The sequence below is a fragment of the Apis laboriosa genome, unplaced genomic scaffold (assembly GCF_014066325.1).
Source record: "Apis laboriosa isolate Shangri-la unplaced genomic scaffold, ASM1406632v1 scaffold4_cov146, whole genome shotgun sequence".
NCBI classification, from domain to species: Eukaryota; Metazoa; Arthropoda; class Insecta; order Hymenoptera; family Apidae; genus Apis; species Apis laboriosa.
The window spans coordinates 371,238-393,722 of NW_025223501.1; the positions used below are offsets into that span (position 1 = coordinate 371,238).

Here is a 22,485-nt window from a genome sequence, read left to right on the forward strand (position 1 = left end):
TGTTATGTTATATATTTAAACAATTTTTCTTTAATTTCTTTAGAATTAATAGAGTATATTATCATTAGAAGTATCTTGAATTAATAGTTTCAACACATAATAATAATACACGATCCAATTTTGTCGAATAAATTAAGCGATGCGTTGTTCTTCATATATTTTATCTAACTCAACTATGATTGCCATGTGTTGGGTCATTTAATTTAGATAAGTAACTAAAATTAGTTATTAGTTCCCTAACTAATTCATCTTAACGCAATTATTTCATACAATTTAATTTCAATGAGATATTGATTTAAATATTATTAATTATAAAATAAATATATTATAATATAAATATATAAATATAAATATATTTAATAATAAGAAGATAAATTTTTATACAAGGAATATATAAATTGATCCACTTTTGCAGTAATACAACATAACAAATATATTATCAATTAAAGATCAATTCTAATACTTTTTCATCTAGTCTTTAGTATATATTAATATATACTATATAATATATAATATATAGTATAGTATAGAATTTTAGTATATAATAATATTAATGTAATATGTGCAGATATTAAAATATTTTTTCAGTAATTTAAAATATTTTATATGAAATAAATAAAATAAAAAAATTGTATTAATTAAATAATTTTCAAATTTCCATTAATTATTATTTATTTAATGAAAGATTAAAAAATGATATTTTGTTATTTTTTTGTATGATTATCTTTAAAATAATATATCTATGGATTTTGCGTAATAATGTAAATAATTGATGTAATAATTGATCGCTGTTATACTGTCTATCTATCTGTTCATCTTATCCATCTAAATTAAAAACTATGCATCGTCATTGTAACCGGCAGTCTCTTGCAAGCTGTCGTTCGTAGTGCATGCAGTTCCGCATTTGTTCACATCTTATTCATAGAATTTGTCTCTTATTAATAGATTGTATTTCAAAAAGAAATATAAGAATATTGTGTAATAAATAATTAACTTTTTATGATGTTCAATACAGTTGATAATACAATTTAAACATATTAACGCAATGGAATCTGGTAAGTAACTTTAATTTTCCTAATTGCCATAGTTCCTCCATTAGTGCTAATTATTTACGTAATTAGAACTGTTTCTAAATATTCTATAAATCATGATATAATATCCTGTTCTTTATTAATTGTAACAATTGATTTGACTTATTTTATAATCTGAACTAATATTTACTAACTTAACTCTTAAAATGCATTCAAAATAAAAATTTGACAGAAAAATTGCTTATAGATAACAATTAAAAGTTGAAATTTCAATCAAGCATAGTAAGAGAAAGCCTACGAAAATTAAGCGAAAAATGGATAACAACAAGACTGAATCTCAACTTCGCGATCTATGGTTAGATCTACGTGAGGCGTCACGAGCTGTAATCTCGCCAGGTGGGTAGAACAGGTATTTGGAGCGCAACAGGAGTTTTCCTAGAAAATATTTTTCGCAACTAGTTTTTATCATATGCAAAGGGATTCGCATGTTACCTAATGCACATGCATAGAAAATGAAATTAATAGCGATTAGGTCAGAAGGTCATCTAGTTCGCGTGCACCAAGCTGACCAAGCTAATCGAACAACTGACCATATATATATTTGCATTCTATTGAACTATCTTCTAACGGGATAAAAACATATATATGATTTTTTTTCATCATGAAATTCTGAAGATATCATAAAAAAACAAGGATTTTTTTCATTGATGTATTGTGATCAATCAAAAAATGAATAAATAAGATTGGATTTTGTATGTCTGCAATATATCTATATATTTGAAGTTATAAAAATAATTACTTAATTTTAATTTAAACAAAGTTATTATAAGAATTATTTGATTCAAAAATCATATATATTTCATAAATAACAATAACATTGTTGATAATTATTATACACTATTAATCATTTAAAATATTCTTTTTCAATAAAAACATCTCAACTATTCTTTATCTATATATTCTTATATAGAATATATATTATATATTTTATAGAATATTATATATTTTATATCTTTTATATATTCTTTACCTTATCTAAAAGTAATTAATTACAAAAGAGGAAACATAATAGAAATCAATCGACTGTTTATATTTCATTGTTTATCAAGTATTCAACTTGTAATGATGCTAAGCGAAGGAACGAACCAAAGAATGAGAGAGAGAGAAATAAGAGAGGTCAGCAGCAAAATAATGTGGAAGGAATGGCATGGATATAGCCAGTTCGCATTGAACTGCCGAATAGTGCGGATCGTTTCGAATTTAATTTTTTTTGGTCGGTTCGTTTCCTCGTCACACTGGACATTTATTTATAGTTGATATTGCTACTATAACTATCGAACCATAAAATTGGATATCTATGTGCAGGTGCGATTATAATGAAGTTATATCACACTTTAGAATTTTATATGTATAAAAAAATGTGAGAATTTTTATAAAAATTAACGTAATTTTTAAAATTAGATTAAATGTAGATTTAATTTATGTAGATAATTTAGAAATGTTATGTGTATGTATGTATGTGTTACACGAGATAGTTATTGTAGTCTGTTTAGAGGGCGTTCAAGAAGAAAGATAGGAGATAATAAAGGTTACCACGCGACCCGTTGAATCGTTTACGCGGGTGTTATGTGTGTGGGTTGTCTGGTCTTCTCTTCGGTACTGTCGAAGTTGTTGCTCCCGTTGACAAAGTGTAGGCCGAGGAAACAAGCCAATCACCGCCACACCCTATAACAAAATATGAAAAACGTTCAGATGGAACTATTGATGCATTATATATCCTGCATTTTGTTTTTGCTTATTACTTTAATTTTTACAATTCAATTTACAGAATTCAATTAAATTTTAATGATTCTTAAATAATCCTTTAATTTACTTTTAAATAATTATTAATTGTTTCATGTATACATTTCAAAACTAATACTTTTTCTCAATATAATATTTAATATAATAAATCCATATAATCCTAAATATATCATAAAATTTTATTAACTTCATATTAAACATCTTTTTGATTTCAAATAATCAATTTATAGATTAAAATTATTAGATTATATCAGTACTCAATCATTCATACAACGAATTTCATAATTTATTAATTACATAATAATCATTTATCTCATAAGCAACATGTAATAATTCGTTCTATAGAAATTTTAATTTAATAGAAATTACACTTAATACTTAATGCTAACACCGATTAATTACACATTCATATCTTATGGATTAATGGATTTTATAACATTACATTATTCTATCAAACAATTATTTCTCTATATTTATTTTGATTGGTTTTTGTATATATAATCCAAAGATTTTATAACTTTTTACAGTTATTTTTTATTAGATTACATAATACTATTATACTAAATTATACTCTAAAATATATAGAATATAGATTATATAGAATATAAACTAAATTATTAATTAAAAATAAATTATATAATATTATATAAAAAATAAAGATCTAAAAAAATTCATAAATTATTTTCAAAATACAAAAGTCGTTAAATATAGTCGATAATATATTCAAAATACAAAGAGTTAAGTTTAAAATTTGATTATTTTTTTTTTGTTTGTTAAACTACTATAAAACTATTATAAAAGAATAGGCAACAATCACGAATTTAGTATATATATCGCGAGTATTTCGCATAAGCCACAAATCCACAAGTACGGGATAATACTTATGTACGTATGTACAAAACGTAGTTACGTACTGTACATGCATCTTTATTATTGGCCGAGAATTCGTCTGCACAGCGAAGTTCGATGAACCTTTACAGCTACGTATACAAACCTATGTATCCTTTTGATTGAAGTTCTCTCTAATATACACATTCACTGAAAATCCGCTAGATTTGCAAGTTGCAAGTGTATTTAGTTATAAATAATTTTTTAATACTCATTCATTTATATTTAAATACAAATTATTAAAAATTTTCTATTTATTCAATTCATAATTCATAATTCTCAAATTTATAAAATTTTAATATCTTTTATTATAAGATTGAATATTTATTGAGATTATCAAAAAACTTAAATGCAAATAAGTTTCCAAATTACAAAATAAATTGATCAACGAAGTAGATAATTTTCAATACTTTATTAAATTCAGAAATTTAGTATATAAATATTCGCGTATCTATTATCGTAGATATCTTGATGAACATATATATATATATATATATCTATAGATATTTCTTGACTTATCGTGATTATTTTATTTCTTATCAGAATTCTTATCTCGAATTTTCTATATACACGGGAATGATAGAATAATTTTAGTAATAAATGTTCTATAAGCAACGCGTTATAAGTTAAGAAATTTGTGATTTCAGTGAAAATTTTGATAATCGAGATTTTTTACATCAAAAAGGTTATATATTAATTTCAAAAATTCACTTAGATTTTCTAAAAATGTTTCGCCAATTACTGGATGCTCTAGGAGGAAATACGGTATGCTTTGTTCTATTGTAAGATTCGAGGAAAATCACTGAGAGATTCTGTCCTTCCTAAGATATTTCTAGATCATGCGTTTATTTGCACTTTTATATCTTGCATTTTCGAATGTCCTTCATTTCTATAATTATTTAGACACACGTTTTGTTAGTAACCACTATTAATACGTATCCACAACGCGAACAGATCAAATTCGTGTTCGTAAAAAAAGATATCTTGTCAAGGATGTTACACTTGTGGTTTCAACGTTGCACCTGTATTATTAATTCAGATGTATTCACATATGTTCTCATGTATAAATACGAAGAGATTATTTCAAGTTAATTTATATCGTATAAGGGAATAATATATTATATATATATAATATATATAATATATATATAATATAATTATATATACATATATTAATACATATATATTATAATATATAATATAATATAATATATAATTTATATATATGTATAATTTATACACATATAATGTATAATTTATATATATTTTTATAAATTTAATTAAATATTATATTAATAATTTGAATTATACTAATTTAATATTGTATTAATAATTTTTATTAATATTGTATTAATAATTTGTTATAGGCTCGAAGCGGAATGTCCATGGGTTCGGAAAGGCGAACACCGTTTAAACGGGCAACAGTTACTTCTATATTGGTCACGAACAAATCCACGAAAACTCGGTGAATATAAAAATTTTACATTAAAAATAAAGAATTAAAGAATTTTTCGTTAATGTTACACGCTTAAGTTAATGTTAATATTAAAAGCTATATAAAAAAAGAGAAATATATTTGAAATTTGCTTTCATTTCTTTATTTAATGTTTATATAAGTTAAATTTATATCTATTATATATTATATCTATTATATAATTATTGCAAAATAAATTATATATTTATTTCTAAATATTTTCTAACTTGACTAAAAAAATTATAATTTAATTTATAATTTAATTATAATTTAATTATAATTTAATTTTAAAGATTTCTATATTATCGATATAGTGGTAATAGTAGTAATAGATAGTATAGTCGATAATAATAGATGAAAATTTGGCGTGTAGATGGTGTTAATAACCAAACAAGATACAATAATACAAACTGACGATAATTTTTTGATTTATACATATAATAAACATTTGACATTCGAACAATTGAAGACAGATTCATTATTATAATCATAATATTTAGATTTTTTCAATAAGCATTATTCTGTCTATTTGAAAAATTATTTTATTATTTTTTTCAAAAATTTTATTATCGCCATATCTTTAAGGGACTATTAAAGTGTATTAATAATGTATTAAAATGTAATTTTATTTAATTTAAATAAATAAATTTTAATTAAATAATCTTTACAAATATTTTAAGTACTTTTTATAAATAATTTTAATTTAAATTTATTGAGAGAATATAATTTATAAATATATTATTAGAGTATTTATAATAGTATTTTAAAAAACTAAAAGTAGTAAGTGGGGATATAGCTCAGTGGTAGAGCATTCGACTGCAGATCGAGAGGTCCCCGGTTCAAACCCGGGTGTCCCCTAAATTTTTTCTTATTTATAAAAATTTTTCTTTTATAAAATAACAAAAATTATTATTCTAAATTTAAAATAAATGAAATGTAATAAAAAAAATAATTGTTTATTATAAATTATATCAATGCATGTGCAAAAATATAAGAATATCTTATAAAAATCAGTAACAAAATTCCTTTTTTTTCTGTTAAAATTGTGTTTTAACATTAACATTTTTTTAACCAAATAAAGACAATATGAGACAAAAATGAAATTAATTTTATATATTACATTATTGTTCCTAATAAATATATTAAATGAGGATATTGATTAGTATTCAATGATAGAATTGATCTCTTAATTAATCATATCTTAATGAATTTCATCATTAACTTTAAATCTATTCAAGTTTTTAAAGTTTTTTTTCAAAAAAACATATTAAGAATGATCAATTAAACACATAGCTAAGAATGATCAATTTATTAAATTAATTTAATAAATTCTATTTAATTCATAATCAATGACATAAGAAAATCAATATAATATACATAATATACATAATATACATAAGAAATAATATAATTAATAAAATATCTGAAAATATCTGACATATATTTTAATTATGAATCATTTTTAATTCTATATATTATAATTATATATTTATTATTATATATTATTCTATATATTATTCTATATATTATAACTTGCTAATCTAATATAATTAAAAAATTTATATATTACATAATTTTTTATTATTCATTTAATATGAATAAGACAATATTATGATTATTTACAGAGTTCAATAATATTATATGATTTAATTATTTATAAAAATTTTGTTAGTTCATAGTGCATATAGTTAAAACATTATCATAATTAATTATTGTCTTTATACTATAAAACTTTATATTAAATAAAAATTTTAAATTTTGTCTCTTCAATTCTATGAATTTCTACAATTGTTTTGATTGATAAAATTCTCTTCTTCTTTGGGAATTTCAGATCGAAATCCAACTTAAAGCTATCGCCTAGTACAGGCAAAAAACGGAACGTAGTTACATCATTTTTCAGCCCAAAACGACCAGCGACCAAAAAAGTCGAGTGTACTATCAGATACGAGACGAAATTGCAGGAGCAACACAAGTAAGTTTTAAATTAATTTCTCGACTATTCGATTATCATACTTACTATGTATCACGCATAACGATGTATTGTAAAACGTGATACATTTTGTTAGTATATGTAGCAAACTTCTTTCTTTTGGAAAAGAGGAAAAAAGCAAAACTTTTAAGAAAATAAATGATATTACTTTGTTAGTAGGTTCATTAATCTCTATATGTCTCTTATTTCAATGATTTTTCAATATCACAAAATTTAGATATGAATATTTATATGTATATATATGTATCAGATTATATCATATTTAATGATACTACTGATATTTCTTTATTTTCTATCAGATATATATGTAATGAATATGAATATATAATATATAAAAAGAAAAAATAAGAAAATCGAATTTACAATTTTTTAACAAAAAAACTAAGAATTCTATATTCTTTTGTCACACTTATTAAATTTCTTATTGTTAATGATTTTATATAATGAATTTTTTTTATAAAAATTTATAGTAAAGTAATCAAATATAAAAATAAAAATCATATATTGCGTTTTCTAAAAACATTTAGTTTGCATGAATTAGAAATGTAAATATCTAAGATTATATACTTTCTTCTCTTATTAGAATACATCGATTGATTGTTGCATGCAATAGCTTTAATAATTAAAACAAATTTTAAATCTTAGTTTTTTTCTTATATCGGTTATAGTTTCCTTTCCTTTCTCTGTGATTGAAAGTCGCCATCTCGTCGCTAGAATAACCAAAAATGCTCTTCAAAAATCATTTCATATAATTTCGAAAAGATATAAAAAAGTAACGAATTAAACATCCAATTATTAAAAAAAAAATAATTCCTTATTATATTAATTATACTAATTATTTCATTAAACAGCTTTCATTAAACAACTTCAAATTGATGATCTGTTCGAATGTAATGTTTGATTGATAACAATTGTTATCATATAATAATGATATCATTTTTTTATGAGTTTTCTATAAGCTATTTATAATTAATTAATCAATATTATTTATTTTATTTGTTCTTTAATATTAATTTCTAATTAATATAAATCTTCTTATAGTACGATATGACAAAATTTTTTTGTCAGATAATATAATATAATATAATATAATTAATATATACTATATGTTTTTTTTTCTAACTATATACTATATATTTCGTTTCCCATTGAATCATACTATTTAACGTAAGAAGTCCATTCTAATTCATTAACTGGTCCAATCTTATTTCAAGTGTTATAAATCAAACTCCCATTACATCAAATAAATTATATTTATTTTTCCTGTAATTATCGTTTTCTGAAGAATCTATATTTATTAGAAAATAGAAGTTTGCGAATAACATATCATGGAGAATATTAGAATTAATTAAGGACATTTGCTCCTTGTCATTGCTTAATTAATATAATATTAGAAAAAAAAGATGTAGGAAAAGAAAGAAAGAAAGGAAGAGAGGAGATTGATTTTTACAGAGTTTCTAAAATGGCGTCTATTCGACAAATCAACGATTGTAACAATAAGAGCGGCACTGGGTATTAACATTGTACGACCTAGATACCCAGTAAATCAAAAGTCAATGAGCTACTCGTTTTAACTCGATGCTTTGTATTTATGGCGATCCATCATAGAGTGGTGTTCAACCAAGTGAATACGTTAGCGATGGATATAAGTCGTAATATAAATATAAAGAATAATAATATAATAATATTATAAAGAGTAATAATAGATTTATATAAAAACTATATTTATTATCTGTTTAATATCTGAGAAAAATTGAAGATTTCAAAGTATTTTTCAAAAATTTTCAAAGAATTTTTATTATCACAAATTAGATTTTATTACTAATATTTTAAAATATTTCTTTTTTTGATTTAACAAGTAAAAGATAAGATTTCTTTTTTATACATTTCAATATTTATAACAAATATTTCTAAAAGACAAATAAATTATCATAGATGGAATCACTAGATTCTAGAATCACAATATAGATGCTCATAACGAGATACTTTAAAGGTCTTTGTATAAAGATAAAGTCAATTGGTAGAAAACGAGCAATGGAATGACGTCAATGTAAGTTGATCAAAGAATCAGAGGAATTAACTAAGCATCTTTATTTATTCTCAGTAATTGTTTATCACTCATTTCAAGAAAGAATTTACAATTTAAATCAAATGAAAAACAAAATAGATTTCAGTTTTACAATCAATATTTATTCAATATTTGCATTGCAACGATTATTGCTTTGAATATACAATGATTTACTTTGAATATCTGTATTAATCATATCTTAATCACATAATAAAAATATATACAATATATTTTTTTTCCATCATTTATTTTGAGAATTAATCATTATTATTTTTTTATTTCAATTCATTGTAATCTTTATTTTTTCTTATCTTTTGCCAAGAAAAACTTAGAATTATTGCGTATTAAAATTCGTTCTCAAATCGCTATCATTATCAAACCAGACATTTTTGTATAATTCCATCGCATCACAATATGAACATACCTCCTATACCTGACAATATCTTTCTTTGGTCTTCTTGACGTGCAGATAAGGCCATACCATCAACAGCGCATTCCCTTGGACGTGACAATTCGCAATCAGAATCTATATACATGTTGGTTAGATTAGTCATGGTGATTCAGAGAAAGCATACTCCATCAACCTTGATCTCGTTTATCATGCAACTTGTAGTTTATGTTTCGCTCTATTTTAATATGCTGATTCAAAAAGTAAATTAATATAAATTGTTTTTTCTTAAATTAGAGTAAAAAAGTTCAATTAGAAAATTAATTATACGAATATTAATAGAGATAGAGAATTAAAGAATTAAAAAATTGCCGAGATAATAAATGTTTAATCAATCTTCTGAACATTGCATCTAAAAAAATATATTGACGTAAAATGTTGCATAGAAACATTGTATACAATACTAATCGAGGAATGAATAATAATAATGCGTGACCGTTTAAGAATCAACAAGTCAACGTGTCTACATCGTGGCAGACATTATTCCATTGATATTACTAAGATGTCCGCTTTTATACGCTTAATCAATATTAATCTTTTTTAAAAGTAATTATATGTTGTTTCAAACATATTATTATAAGAGTATATATATATATATATATATAAAATTGATCAATTAGTGAAATATTGAAGATACTCAGAATTTTCTTATTATTTTTTTTCTTTTTTTCATTAAAGACAATAAATATCCTATATAATCTATTAAATATATATTATAATAAATTTATAAAATAACGTTAAAATACATTAATTAAATAAGTCATAAACTATAAGTTAAATTTCTTTCTTTATTAAAAAAAGATTTTAATTAATTTTTATTAAATTTTTCTTAATTTTTATTAAGTTTTTTACTAATATACAAGATAAAAAAGCGAATCGAATTGTTGGTTATTCATTTTTGAAATTTTTGAGATATATAACAAATATATAACAAAATATGTAACAAATTCATTATGTTATATCTGCCAAACTTGAGTTTTTTTTTGGATTAATGTTGATAGACATCAGCCAAATACTTTCCAATATTATAGTAATTATATAGATTTATATATTTATATATATTTAAATATTTGTTTTTTCAAACCGTTTTCCGTAGCCTCGATGCTTTATTTATATTTATATGCAAAGATATTTTCAACGAAAACATTTCCGCTAATTAAATTTAATAGAAATATGCAAATTTCATGATGGAATACATGTACACATTGTAAAAATGTAGCTAAGATACATAGATCTATAGTCGGCATACTTTACAAATGTGTTAGCTTTATGACACGTTCAACATGTGCATTTTGTACATGTTACTTACCTTGCCATGAAATCGATCGATCAGATTACAATCACTAGAATCAAATCATTGGTTTGATAATGCCATGAAAATAAATTGATTTAGTTTTTTGCGTTTTGAATAATCATTTTATTTCATTAATTTTAGATAATATCTAAAATTAAAGGAAACAAAACTTAATTTTAAAAATCTATTTTTTTTATTTTGAATATATTTAAATATATATATATATATATATATATAAATAATATATAATTTGTATAATTCTATTTTTTTAATATTGACTTTTAAACATTCTAATTAAATTACTACTTAAAAAATTTATCATAATTTCTATTATTAATTAAAAAACTTCAAATTATTTGAAATGTTTTTTAAAAAATTATTTAAAAATTTTTTAAAAATTATATTTTAATTTTAATCTAAGACTAAGATTTGAATTTAATTTTTAGCTTATCCGAATTTATTATAATTATATTATTAGAAGAAGTTTTAGCTTTATGTAATTGTATATTATTGTATATTATTAATGTATATTATTTATTATTGTAAGAATACTATAATTATAAGATTTGAATTTACTTTAATTCAATCTATAATATTTAGTAGTTAATTTTTAAAACGATACGCAATATTATATATTGATATTATTTATATCGATAGTATTATATCGATTTTGTGTTAAAAGGCAGATTTTATGTCATAAATTTAACTCATATATTAATTCTAAAGAAGTTTAGACCACCGGGTACATACCATATGTCGACCGTATGAGAAAACTGGTTGATGGTGAGACGACGTCTGCAGATTCCGTGGCCTCCTTAAGCAATTTCTACCTCTTCTTCCTCACCCCTCTATACTCGCCTATCTTTTGATGGTATATGTAAGTAAGCACTTACATATTTATTCGTTCTCAAAGAATTGACGCGGACTGTCTTAAATGCTATCAATCTGTTTCTTTATCTTTCGTGATTGTAGATCTTTTGAAAAATCTAATAAGAAACTAAATAACTAAAATCCTATTTTTGAACTGATTAATTAAATATGATTTTTTTCTAGAATTAATTAAATATGATTTTTTTCTAGAAAATATGTGAATGTGAACTATTATACATAATTATAAAATTTATAAATATAAATTTCTTAATTTTTTCAAAAATTAATTACTATACATTATTGTTTTATATATTTTCTTTTTTAAATAACTTATTATTCGTTAATTTTCGTTATTTAAAAATTAAATTAAATTTTTCTTTCTTCTTGCAAGAAATCTAAATTTTGCGCAATTAAAATTTCACTGCTCATGCTCTTGTTACATCGATATTTTGTACATTTTATTTATAAAATAAATATCATGTTCCTTCTATAATAAACTGATTAAGATTCATAGATAAAAATAAGATTTTATTTATTTGATTTTTAATTTTTTCTTGTATAGAAAAATATTTTATCTATATCAACAGTGGATTTCAAAAAGAATTAGCAATATTATGTCATAATTTTCTGTATATTTAATATCTAAACCGAGTTTCTCAAGTCCTTTGTCTGGCAAAATGGTTGAAACTATAGTGAGCAAACCATTTTGGTGAGAATCTAAGTCGAATCAGTCGAATTGTCAACAGAAGAATTGTCGAGAAATTCTAATCACTGAAAAAGTGGAAGAAATTAATAGTGGTGGATGGCACTTAGAAATGGAAGTGGGAGACATACGGGTGTTCTATTATATTATTATTTTGGTAAAGTTCCTATCTTACTCTGTACTTTGACAATGCAAATAGGACACCCGTTATTTCTCCCACCTTCATTTCTAAGTGCCACTACCACTACCACTTTCTCCCACTCTTCCAATAATCAGACTTTTCCCGGCAAGCTTGGTCGTCGATTCGTCGAATCTTGTATTCAGTGCCTGATGTACAGTGGATTGGAATGTGTCGTTTTTCTTTATTTTTTAAAAAAAATTATTATTCAGGAAAAGTGTTATCAACATTTTCAAGTTTTGAATTTAGAAATTAATGATTAGTCTTTGGAAGGCTCAATTATCGATGATTAGAATTTTATCAATGTGACCACCGATGAGTTTGAATAATGATACAACGCTTTACTTCATCAAGAATTCATTTGGAAAGAATCAATCTTGCAAATTCCATGATCAAGAATGTAAATATATTTCTCGCATAAACATCGAGAAAAAATACACTCGCGCCACAGAATTCAGCCGATTGATGCAACAAGTGGTCGTCATCAGAGGTTGTAATCTAAGTGAATCCATACGTATTTTGTTGGAATTCATATACATTCATGAACAAGGATTTCTAAAAGTAGTTCGAGGTCGAATAATTCTGTACGAATCTTCAAATTTCTCTTTGGGCTTGTGTCACACGCTGCAGGAAACCGATTATCTTTCGTCGTGTAACCTTAACTTCAGATGACATGATCGAGAAAATCCGTTCGAGAAAGAAGTTGAAAATTTTTATTGATGTATTTTAATTAAACTTTAAATGTTTTACCTAGTGAAAGTAGCACATATGTACAGTGTTCTCTTTACAAAAAATTTTCTATGCTTTATAAAAAAACTATAAATATAATTAAATTATAATTTTTTTAAATTCTTATTCATAGTGTAGTGTATAAATATCTATAATATCCTATAAAAAGTGAAAAATTATATGAATGAATTTTAATACTGTGTATAAAAGCAATGATTATAGGAAAACTAGATTGTGTTTATATATTTGTCGATAACGAAGTTTGACTTTGTGAAAGGGAAGTAGTTTTAGAAATGAAATTTTTATTGATTAAGATTTTGTTGAAATTATATGTAAAGAACATATGAAATGGAACACAGTGAAAATTTTCATTCAGTTTTATGAAACTAAATAATTTTATCCAGTGAATTTACGCAATATAACTTATTTATAAATTAAATAATTTTAAACTAAATTATCGATTGGAAAAATGAAACGATAAATCTTCGCGTTTTCGGGAATAATGATTTTTCAATTTCAATTGAATGCCCAGTGAAGTGTGAAGAGCGACCATGATGAAGTTCAGATCGCTGTTTCGCAGAGGCCAACAACAACCGCCGACGCAGTCGCAACAGCAGCAACAGCAACAGCAACAGATTTCGCTGCGTCAGGCGCCAAGCGCCTCTTCACTCGAGGTGAAGAACGAGAATTCATCAACAGACAATTGGGGCTCCCTCGGTAAAGAAGGAGCTAAAGGAAACACTAAGAGTAGTTATAATTCTAAGGGACCCAGCAAAGGGTCCAGGATGCAGGATCTTGAACGGGAGATTGAAGTGTTACGCAAGGAACACGTTCGACTCGAATCAAGTTTACGGGAAGCGTCTTGCGATGCTCAAAATCTTCTTGAACTACGTACCGAGCTCACTTCTCTCAAGGTAATATTTCAATATTATATTCAATGTCTATAAAAAATTTTAAACCTGTTTTTTTTATATAATTTATTTAAAATTTCAATTTTAAATTAATTTTATTAAATTATAAGTATTTTCATAAGAAATATTTTATACTTCAATATATAATATTTATATTTAATATATAAAATATTTATATATTATATATTTATATATAATATATAATTTATATATTTATATATATTTATATATATTATATATTTATATATTTATATATTTATTATATATTTATATAATATAATATATATGTTATTTCCAAAAGTTTAGTTTTGAAAATAGTAGTAATTTCAAATTTTAAAATATATTTATAATTTGAAAAAATTTTAATAAGAATTTTAATAAAATCAAATTGATTAAATCAAAAAAAGATATGTATATATTATTACTATTTACTATCATTACTATTTACTATTATTTGTTTTCAATTCGATTCTTTTTGCTTCTCTTATTTTCAATTTTTTTTTACGTATAAAATTACTTAATATATTTAGAAATTTACTTTTTTCATTTCATTATTCGTGTAAAATTATTATATAAAGAAAGAAATTTCATGAATATTTTTTATGCGATGAAAAAGATTGATTTTATTTATCAATATTAGCAATGATTAAAAGCAAATAATTTTTTTCTCTTGTTATATTTTTTTGATATTAAAAAACAGATATTATGCAATAAAGTTAATCTTATAATTTAATTTAAAAATGCATTTGTATGTTTACTAAATTTATTGAATTATAAATAATTTATAAAAAAAATAAAAATTTTTTATGAATTAATTAAATTGTCATTTTGTTTATGTAAATAATTCTATAAAATATGATCTCACCTATTTAAAAATAACCAGAGGGCGTAAAATATAAGGATGTTTATAAAGAAAGAAAATTTGTGAAGTGAAACGACTGTGAACGCTATGAAAAAACGTTGTTTCTCTTCATAGTATGGTAAAGAAATACTTCGTTTTATAAATTGTTTGTATAACGAATCATAAATAGTAATTAACAATTATTTAAAAAATTGTGAGATGTTTGATCAAACGTTCGTGAACTTAACCTAAAATAAAGATTTATTCGTCGTATAATCAGGGAAGATCATGCGAAAATTCACCTTAAATTAGAAACTTAGTATTCTCAATATCATCACAATATATTATATTACTAGACATATTGTATTTCTTCATGCTACTCGGTTCAAATAATTAGAATACAATCAATCATCATATTCTGATTTATGTAAGCGTCTGACATGTTTTTAATGTAAATAAAACTGCAAAAAATCGAGAGAAAAAAATATAAACATTTTTATCAGTTTTGACAATAGAAAATGTTATAATAATAAAATAATATATTTTACAATGATTTTATTTTCGTTTTTAATATTTTTAAAATTTTTTAATTAATAAAAGATTTCATGATTTTATTTTTATTAATTATAGGAACAGCATAGTTTGGAGTTAGAACGTCTTACTGAAGAAAATGAAACTCTTCGAGCTAGACTCAGAGATGTAGCTCATTCTCCTTTATCAGATTCAGAGAAACAACAATTACTTTTGGATGCCTCAAGATTACACAATTCTGCACCAGCATCAATAGCGATTCCTCAAGATGAAGGATCCATATCTGTTACAACTATATCCCAAGATAATGCTCAGTGTACTACCCCAGATTGGGATAAACATTCTTCTAGTTCTGTATCAGAAGTTTCTGTTGCATGTCTACAAGATAGAATTTTGCAAATGGAAGAAACTCATTATTCAACAAATGAGGAGTTACAAGCAACAATTCAAGAATTAAGCGATTTACAAGTATGTAATTATAAAATTATAAATTTTATAAACTTATAAATAATAATATAATAATATAACTATAAAATTCTCTTAATTTGTAGGCTCAGCTTACAGAACTACAAGCTGACAATGAAAGATTAACAGAAGAAAAAGATGTGCTGTTAGAATCATTATGTAGACAAACAGAAAAACTTGAAGACTCTCGTTCCAAAGTTGATACATTACAAGGTCTATTATTAAGAGAAGAGCAACCTCAAGAATCTTCCAAAGGATATAATACAGAACGAGAACAGAAATTAGTAGATCTTCTAAAAGTAAACAAACTTAATTTTAAAGCATTAAACTATGATATCCAATCATTTTTTAAATTAATCAATTACAGAGTGCACAAGAAGAACGAGAATCCTTACTACAAAAACAAGAAGAATTAACATCTGAACTAAAAAATCTTCGAGCAGCTGCAGAAATCAATGTCACAGAAACGGAACGATTAACAAAATGTGTCCATCTGTTAGAATCTTCAGTGGAGACAGCAAATATTGAAAGAAAGCAACTAGATATGGAATTAACAGAAGCTAGACAAGAAGGTGCAAATCGGAATATAGAAATTAGCAGGTTAACTACGCTATTAGAAAATGCTCGAGCGAAAATCGAAGAATTAGAACAATCGAGACAAGTGGAAAATAAAAGTGAAGCAGATGAACTTTTAGATGCTGCTAGAAGAGAAAAAGACACTTTAGAGACGCAAGCGGCAGCCTTGCAAGAGCAATTAGCGCGTTCGCATTGCGATCACGATCGTCTTAGAGATCAATATTCACAACTTCAAGAAGAATACAAAGTATGTTTAATAAAAAAATATATATATATAATCATAAAAATAAATTTAATATATTTTAGGTAGCGCGTAATAATGCTAAATCAGCCATTGATGATTTGGAATACAGATTGGATCAATTGAAGGACGAAAGATTGTCTGTGAGTACAGAACTACAACTTGTGAGGGATTCCTTAGCAGAGTTGCAGGCACAATGTCAAAGACATTTGGAAGATAAAAGAGAATTAAAGGCCGCATTAAATGAAGCTCAAAGAAGGGAACGCGATGTTCAGTCGCGCCAATATGAATTAGAACGTGCCTTGACTGAAGAACGTAAATTGAGACAAGAAGAGATCACTGAATGGGAACAATTTCAGACAGATCTTTTAATGACCGTTCGTGTTGCAAACGATTTTAAAACGGAGGCACAAAGTGAGTTAGAGCGAGTTGTAATGGAGAATAAAGCACAGAGAGATAAATTAAGAGCATTAGAAGCGCAACTTGATAAGTTAAATAAAGGTAAGTAAACTATTTTTAAAAGCTTCTATTTTATATATTGTTATCTAATATATTGTTAAAAAAAAAGATATAATTATCACAATTATAATAGGGAAACAAAATTTAATCAATTTATATTATATGCTTTTATAAGGCAATTTTAAACAAACAATAAAAAAACCAGGAATATAATGATTAATTCAATGCATATTATTTGCTTTTCTTTATTTTTTTTTTTCAATTTCATTCGGATGTCAGGCAGCCTCACAGTATCTCAATGTAAAAGTTTCGGTAGCATTACTGGAAATTCTCGCAAGCCTATTGGCAATATCTTAAAACGTGGCCGTACCATTATAAAGAAGAAATATGAGTCCAAGAAAGAAACTTTAAAATCTGATCATTTTAAAATAATAACAGAAACAAATTCAAATAATAAAGAAGATTTAAAAATTAACGATTTGAAAAACTTAAGTTCATTGATTGTTCATAAAGATACTGAATTTGAAAATAGTAATGAAGTTTCATATCTTAAACAATCTCTTGAATTAAATGATAAATTTTTTGCAGAAGAAATTAAACATAATTTTGAAATAAAAAATAATTTATTAGAATCTAATGATTTTGAAAATCAATATTTTGCTGAAAAACAATCTTCAATAGAATGTAATGATTTTGATAGAAAAATAGATATAGAAACTTCCAAGAAAACGAAATCAAATAAATATTCCGATTTTACCGAAGACTATTCAAAATTTTACATACCAAATATACCAATTTCAAAGGAAAATGAAATTATAAAATCATCTTTATTAATAAACATAAAAGGCATTCAAAATATTGGAACAGATTCTTATGGTATTGAAATCTCCAATAGTCGATTTTTCGTTCCTAAAAATTACATATATTCCGGTATAGAGAATGCAATGAATGATTTAAAATTTGAGGTAGACCCAGACATGAGAAAAATATTGCAAGAAAGCACTCAAACAAACAATAATTCAATAAACATAAATAATTTTAAAATAACTAGTATCCAAGAATCTCAACATTTAAACGAGTCTAAAATAGAAAATGGGTTTGCATCTGATTTAAGAAATAAAGAAAATGCTTTTCTCGTGCAAGTTTCTGAATTCAAAAAATTAGAAGAAGAACATAAAAATAATTGTTTTTTATATAAAAAGCGTAGATTATTTCTGAAAAAAAATGAGTTTAAAACTAGTAAAATTGTTGATTCTCTTTTAGATACTACTTATAAACAAAAATTGTTCATTTCTACTTTGAAAAATCAAACTTTTTCTACTTCTCTAGATAATCTGAATTTACAAACTTATTCTGATAATTTAAGTAATGAAAATATAAGAAAAAGGCAAAAAGAGGAATCTATACTTTATAATAATTATGATATTGAAAGTGCAATATGCAAAAAAGATATCAATGATTCAGTATCTGTAGAATCAAAAAATTTTCCAATTGAGCCTTATTTATATCAAAAATCAAAAGATTTAGATTCCTTAAATCTTAAAAAAGAAAAAGATATAAAGAGAGAAAAATATAATACATATCCTATTCTCTCTCCTTTGGAAAATATACCTAGATCTACTTTAGATAGTCCACCTTTCAATTCACAATTTGCATTAAGGAAACTTATAACATCATATTCGAACAAAATTACTACAAAATTAGATTCTACCTTGATGCAGAAAACTATTGGTGAAACAATGAGATTCGATAATGAATTACGAGAGACGGAAAAAAGTTTATCGCTATGTGAAGTAAATAGATTAAAACGTATGAAATTCTTAAATATGAACTTATCTCAATCTGAATCAAATGCAGAAACTAATATAAACAATTCTGTAATCATATATAAAAAAAAAATAAAAAATGAGAATTCCAATTTAAATTCAGATTCAAAAATAAATCAAAATAATAGCGATTTAGCGTTCAAGAATAAATCTCTAATAGGAAGGACTTCATCTTTAAGAGAAAAATTTGAAACAATCATAGAAGATGTGGATCTGAAACCAGGCCGACAAATAGGTACAATATGCGACCATAAGTCGCCAATAGTAGTGTGAAAACGTGATTGCTTGTACTTGCAGAATTCAAATTCCCATTGTCTGTTCTGGTTTTTAATTCTAATGAATAAATGTGTTAAATAGCCATAAATATACCCTTCTCATTGTTAGTCTCAGATTTCTTTAAAACTTCTTCATCTTTCATATTCTTTAAATTAATTATTATATTAATTTTTTTTTGTATGATACCCATATTTTGTCTATATTCTAAAATTTTTTGTTCTTTGTTCTTTATTCTTTGTTCTTTGTTAAAGTATTTTTGTATAATATGATAGAAATAATAAATGTAAATACAATCGTAGTCTTACAATTACAAATTGAAAGATAACTGAAATATTTTCTAGAAATTTTTTCTTATTATTTATGTGCTTTCTTTTAAATGTAAACATAGTGCTTATTGCTTTTTTTTGTTATGTAATTTTGCTTTTAATATATGTATAAGTATATGTATAAGTATATATATTTTGTTTTTCAGCTAATCAAAAAGTAATTCAACAATCACAACAAAGATCGGCGAGTACACCGACTGAAACCCAACATTGCGTGTTGACGAGTGTTCAACAGGAGATTGCTGCGCGTCGAAAAGCTAATATTTCTCGTCAAGATTCAAGGTTATCTGTAAAATGTTTGATAGAAAGCATTGAAAATGCTACGAAACAAGCAAAAGCAGGTATAATATAAATGAAATTTTATAATATATTCCTGTGTGATTTTATAATATAATAATTTTGTATATAGGCCCTGGGAGTCGTAGTAGTTCTACGTCTTCGCTTAATTCCATTGGAACGAATGACATAATGACATTAAAAGCTCCACTTCGAGAACAACAGCAAATCAATAATCTTATTTGCACAACTAATTCGACAAATAATAATAAAACCCAAACCACAATTAGAAAACCGTTGTCAGGTAATTATATAGAATAAATATTTAATCACGAATAATATATTTAAAAATAATATTATATTAATAAATTTTAATTTTGATTATATTTAATTATCATTTTATTGTTAATAAATTAATAACAATAAAATTTAAATATATATATTTTCTAATATTGCTAAAATAAGATTATGAATTCTTTTAATTTCCACATAAAACTTTTACTAATACATAAAAAAGTAAATATGTATTTTATGAAAGCATTTAATTATAGAATTTTTAATAATTATAGAAACAAAGTCAACAGTACCTGTAGTATTGGGCTCTGGCGAATTATTAGAATCTGCTGCACTAAATGCGAAGGCCATTGACTTCGTACGTCGTAACAGCGTAACGGACTTATCGGAACGTAAAGATCCTCTTTGTGGTTTAATAAAAAACGGAGGCTCGAAACGAAATGCATTACTTAAATGGTGTCAGAACAAAACCATGGGTTATCGAAATATAGATATTACGAATTTTAGTAGCTCATGGAACGATGGTCTGGCTTTTTGCGCTATTCTTCATTCCTATCTTCCACATAAAGTACCATATGACACATTAACACCAGTAGAAAAAAGAAGAAATTTTTCTATTGCTTTCTCTGCGGCGGAGAGCGTTGGAATACCTACTACATTGGTAAATTATAATAAATAGCAATAGTTTATTAAACTATATATTTGTGAATAAAAGAATAAATAACTAAAACATTATTTCATTCACAGAATATAGGAGAAATGTGTCAATTAGAACGACCTGATTGGCAACAAGTTATGACATATGTGACAAGTATTTATAAACATTTTGAAACATAATTTTCAATTCAATGTCTCCTGTCGAAATGGATCTTTTATATGTTAAGAATTCACTACTAAATTGTGAATACATCAAGAATAAGATCATCTAGTCAGATAAAAAATATTTTTATGGAGACAAAATTGTTTTCAAGAATACTTCAATTTTGAATTTTTAAGAATTCCTGGAATATAATACTGCCTATGTATAATCGTGAGAAAAATATGAATTATGATGAGATATAATGGAATTGCTTTTTATTATGAGACTGAATGTTTTTAATATACATGCATATATATATATATATATACATATATACATATACATATGTATACTGTTAAGAACCAGAAAAAAATATATAGAAACAAGAATTTAGAATGAAAAGAAATATAACCAGAAAGGAAATGTGTTTCTACAAAAGAAAAACAAATAAAGAAAAATGCAAGCTTTATCAAATCTTCTTGTGCCTAAATTATGTATTGTATACGTTTCAATGCTTGTTTGGCAAAATCATTATTATTCTATTATATGCAAACGGGTTATTTCTATTGATAGTATCTTGTATTCTTTCTTACTAATAAGTGTTAAGGTAAATATTTTCGTTCCTTTCATACTGTAAGTATTTTTATACTTGTATTATTTTTTCAGAAACATTTGTAAAGTTTTATGAACGAATGTACAGAACAAAGCGCTTTAATTTAAGAAGAAAAGATCTAATTTATTATATTAGTCATGTTTTTTAATATAAATATATATATATATTATATGGAAGCCGAGCAGCAAATATTAGAAAAAAGAAAAAAACAGATTTTAAGTTCTATTTTTTGAACATAATAAGGAAATTATTCATGAAGATAAAATTCTCTGTGATATAGCAAAATAGCCCCAAAACAGAGATAGAAAAATTATCATGTTATTGTTCTTATTATTACTATTATTACTATTATTATTATTATTATTATTATTATTATTATTATTATTATTATTATTATTATCATCGTCGTCATCATCATTTTTATTATTATCATTATTATTATTATGATCACATCATCATCATCATCATTGTTATATTGTAAATAATATGCTGTCTGACATAAAACAATAAACTTGCCTAATAAATATTTAATAATTTGAAATTATTAAGTCATCATAGTAATGGTAAATTAACAG

The 22,485-nt window shown here is 24.2% G+C and overlaps 1 protein-coding gene and 1 non-coding gene across 12 annotated transcripts; both read left to right on the forward strand.

Moving 5' to 3' along the window:
* The first annotated feature begins 863 nt into the window (after positions 1-863).
* Positions 864-22,448, forward strand: LOC122717165 (cytospin-A-like). Of its 11 annotated transcripts, none has more exons than XM_043940966.1 (15): positions 865-1,055; positions 1,279-1,427; positions 5,090-5,187; positions 7,028-7,168; positions 14,042-14,390; positions 15,859-16,227; positions 16,311-16,523; positions 16,592-17,047; positions 17,107-17,542; positions 18,089-19,561; positions 20,075-20,269; positions 20,338-20,508; positions 20,774-21,159; positions 21,246-21,904; positions 21,964-22,447. In XM_043940966.1, exons 3-14 carry the CDS (start codon positions 5,102-5,104, stop codon positions 21,333-21,335), a joined length of 4,365 nt encoding a protein of 1,454 aa, XP_043796901.1. In that variant the 5' UTR covers positions 865-1,055; positions 1,279-1,427; positions 5,090-5,101; the 3' UTR covers positions 21,336-21,904; positions 21,964-22,447. The 11 variants fall into 11 exon arrangements, with proteins under 11 accessions (XP_043796904.1, XP_043796901.1, XP_043796902.1 ...); XM_043940967.1 differs by having other exon boundaries at positions 1,310-1,427; XM_043940969.1 differs by lacking the exon at positions 1,279-1,427 and having other exon boundaries at positions 864-1,055.
* Positions 5,983-6,054, forward strand: Trnac-gca. The gene has a single exon. It is a non-coding gene; the product is annotated as a tRNA-Cys (tRNA).
* Positions 22,449-22,485: the final 37 nt, after the last annotated feature.

Bases quoted from the DNA above. Each gene is read 5' to 3' on its own strand.
- LOC122717165 (XM_043940963.1), top strand. From the start codon at position 4,449: ATGTTTCGCCAATTACTGGATGCTCTAGGAGGAAATACG. The intron at 19,562-20,074 runs GTACAATATGCG...TTTGTTTTTCAG, and splicing joins GAAACCAGGCCGACAAATAG to CTAATCAAAAAGTAATTCAA. The intron at 21,160-21,245 runs GTAAATTATAAT...TTTCATTCACAG, and splicing joins TTGGAATACCTACTACATTG to AATATAGGAGAAATGTGTCA.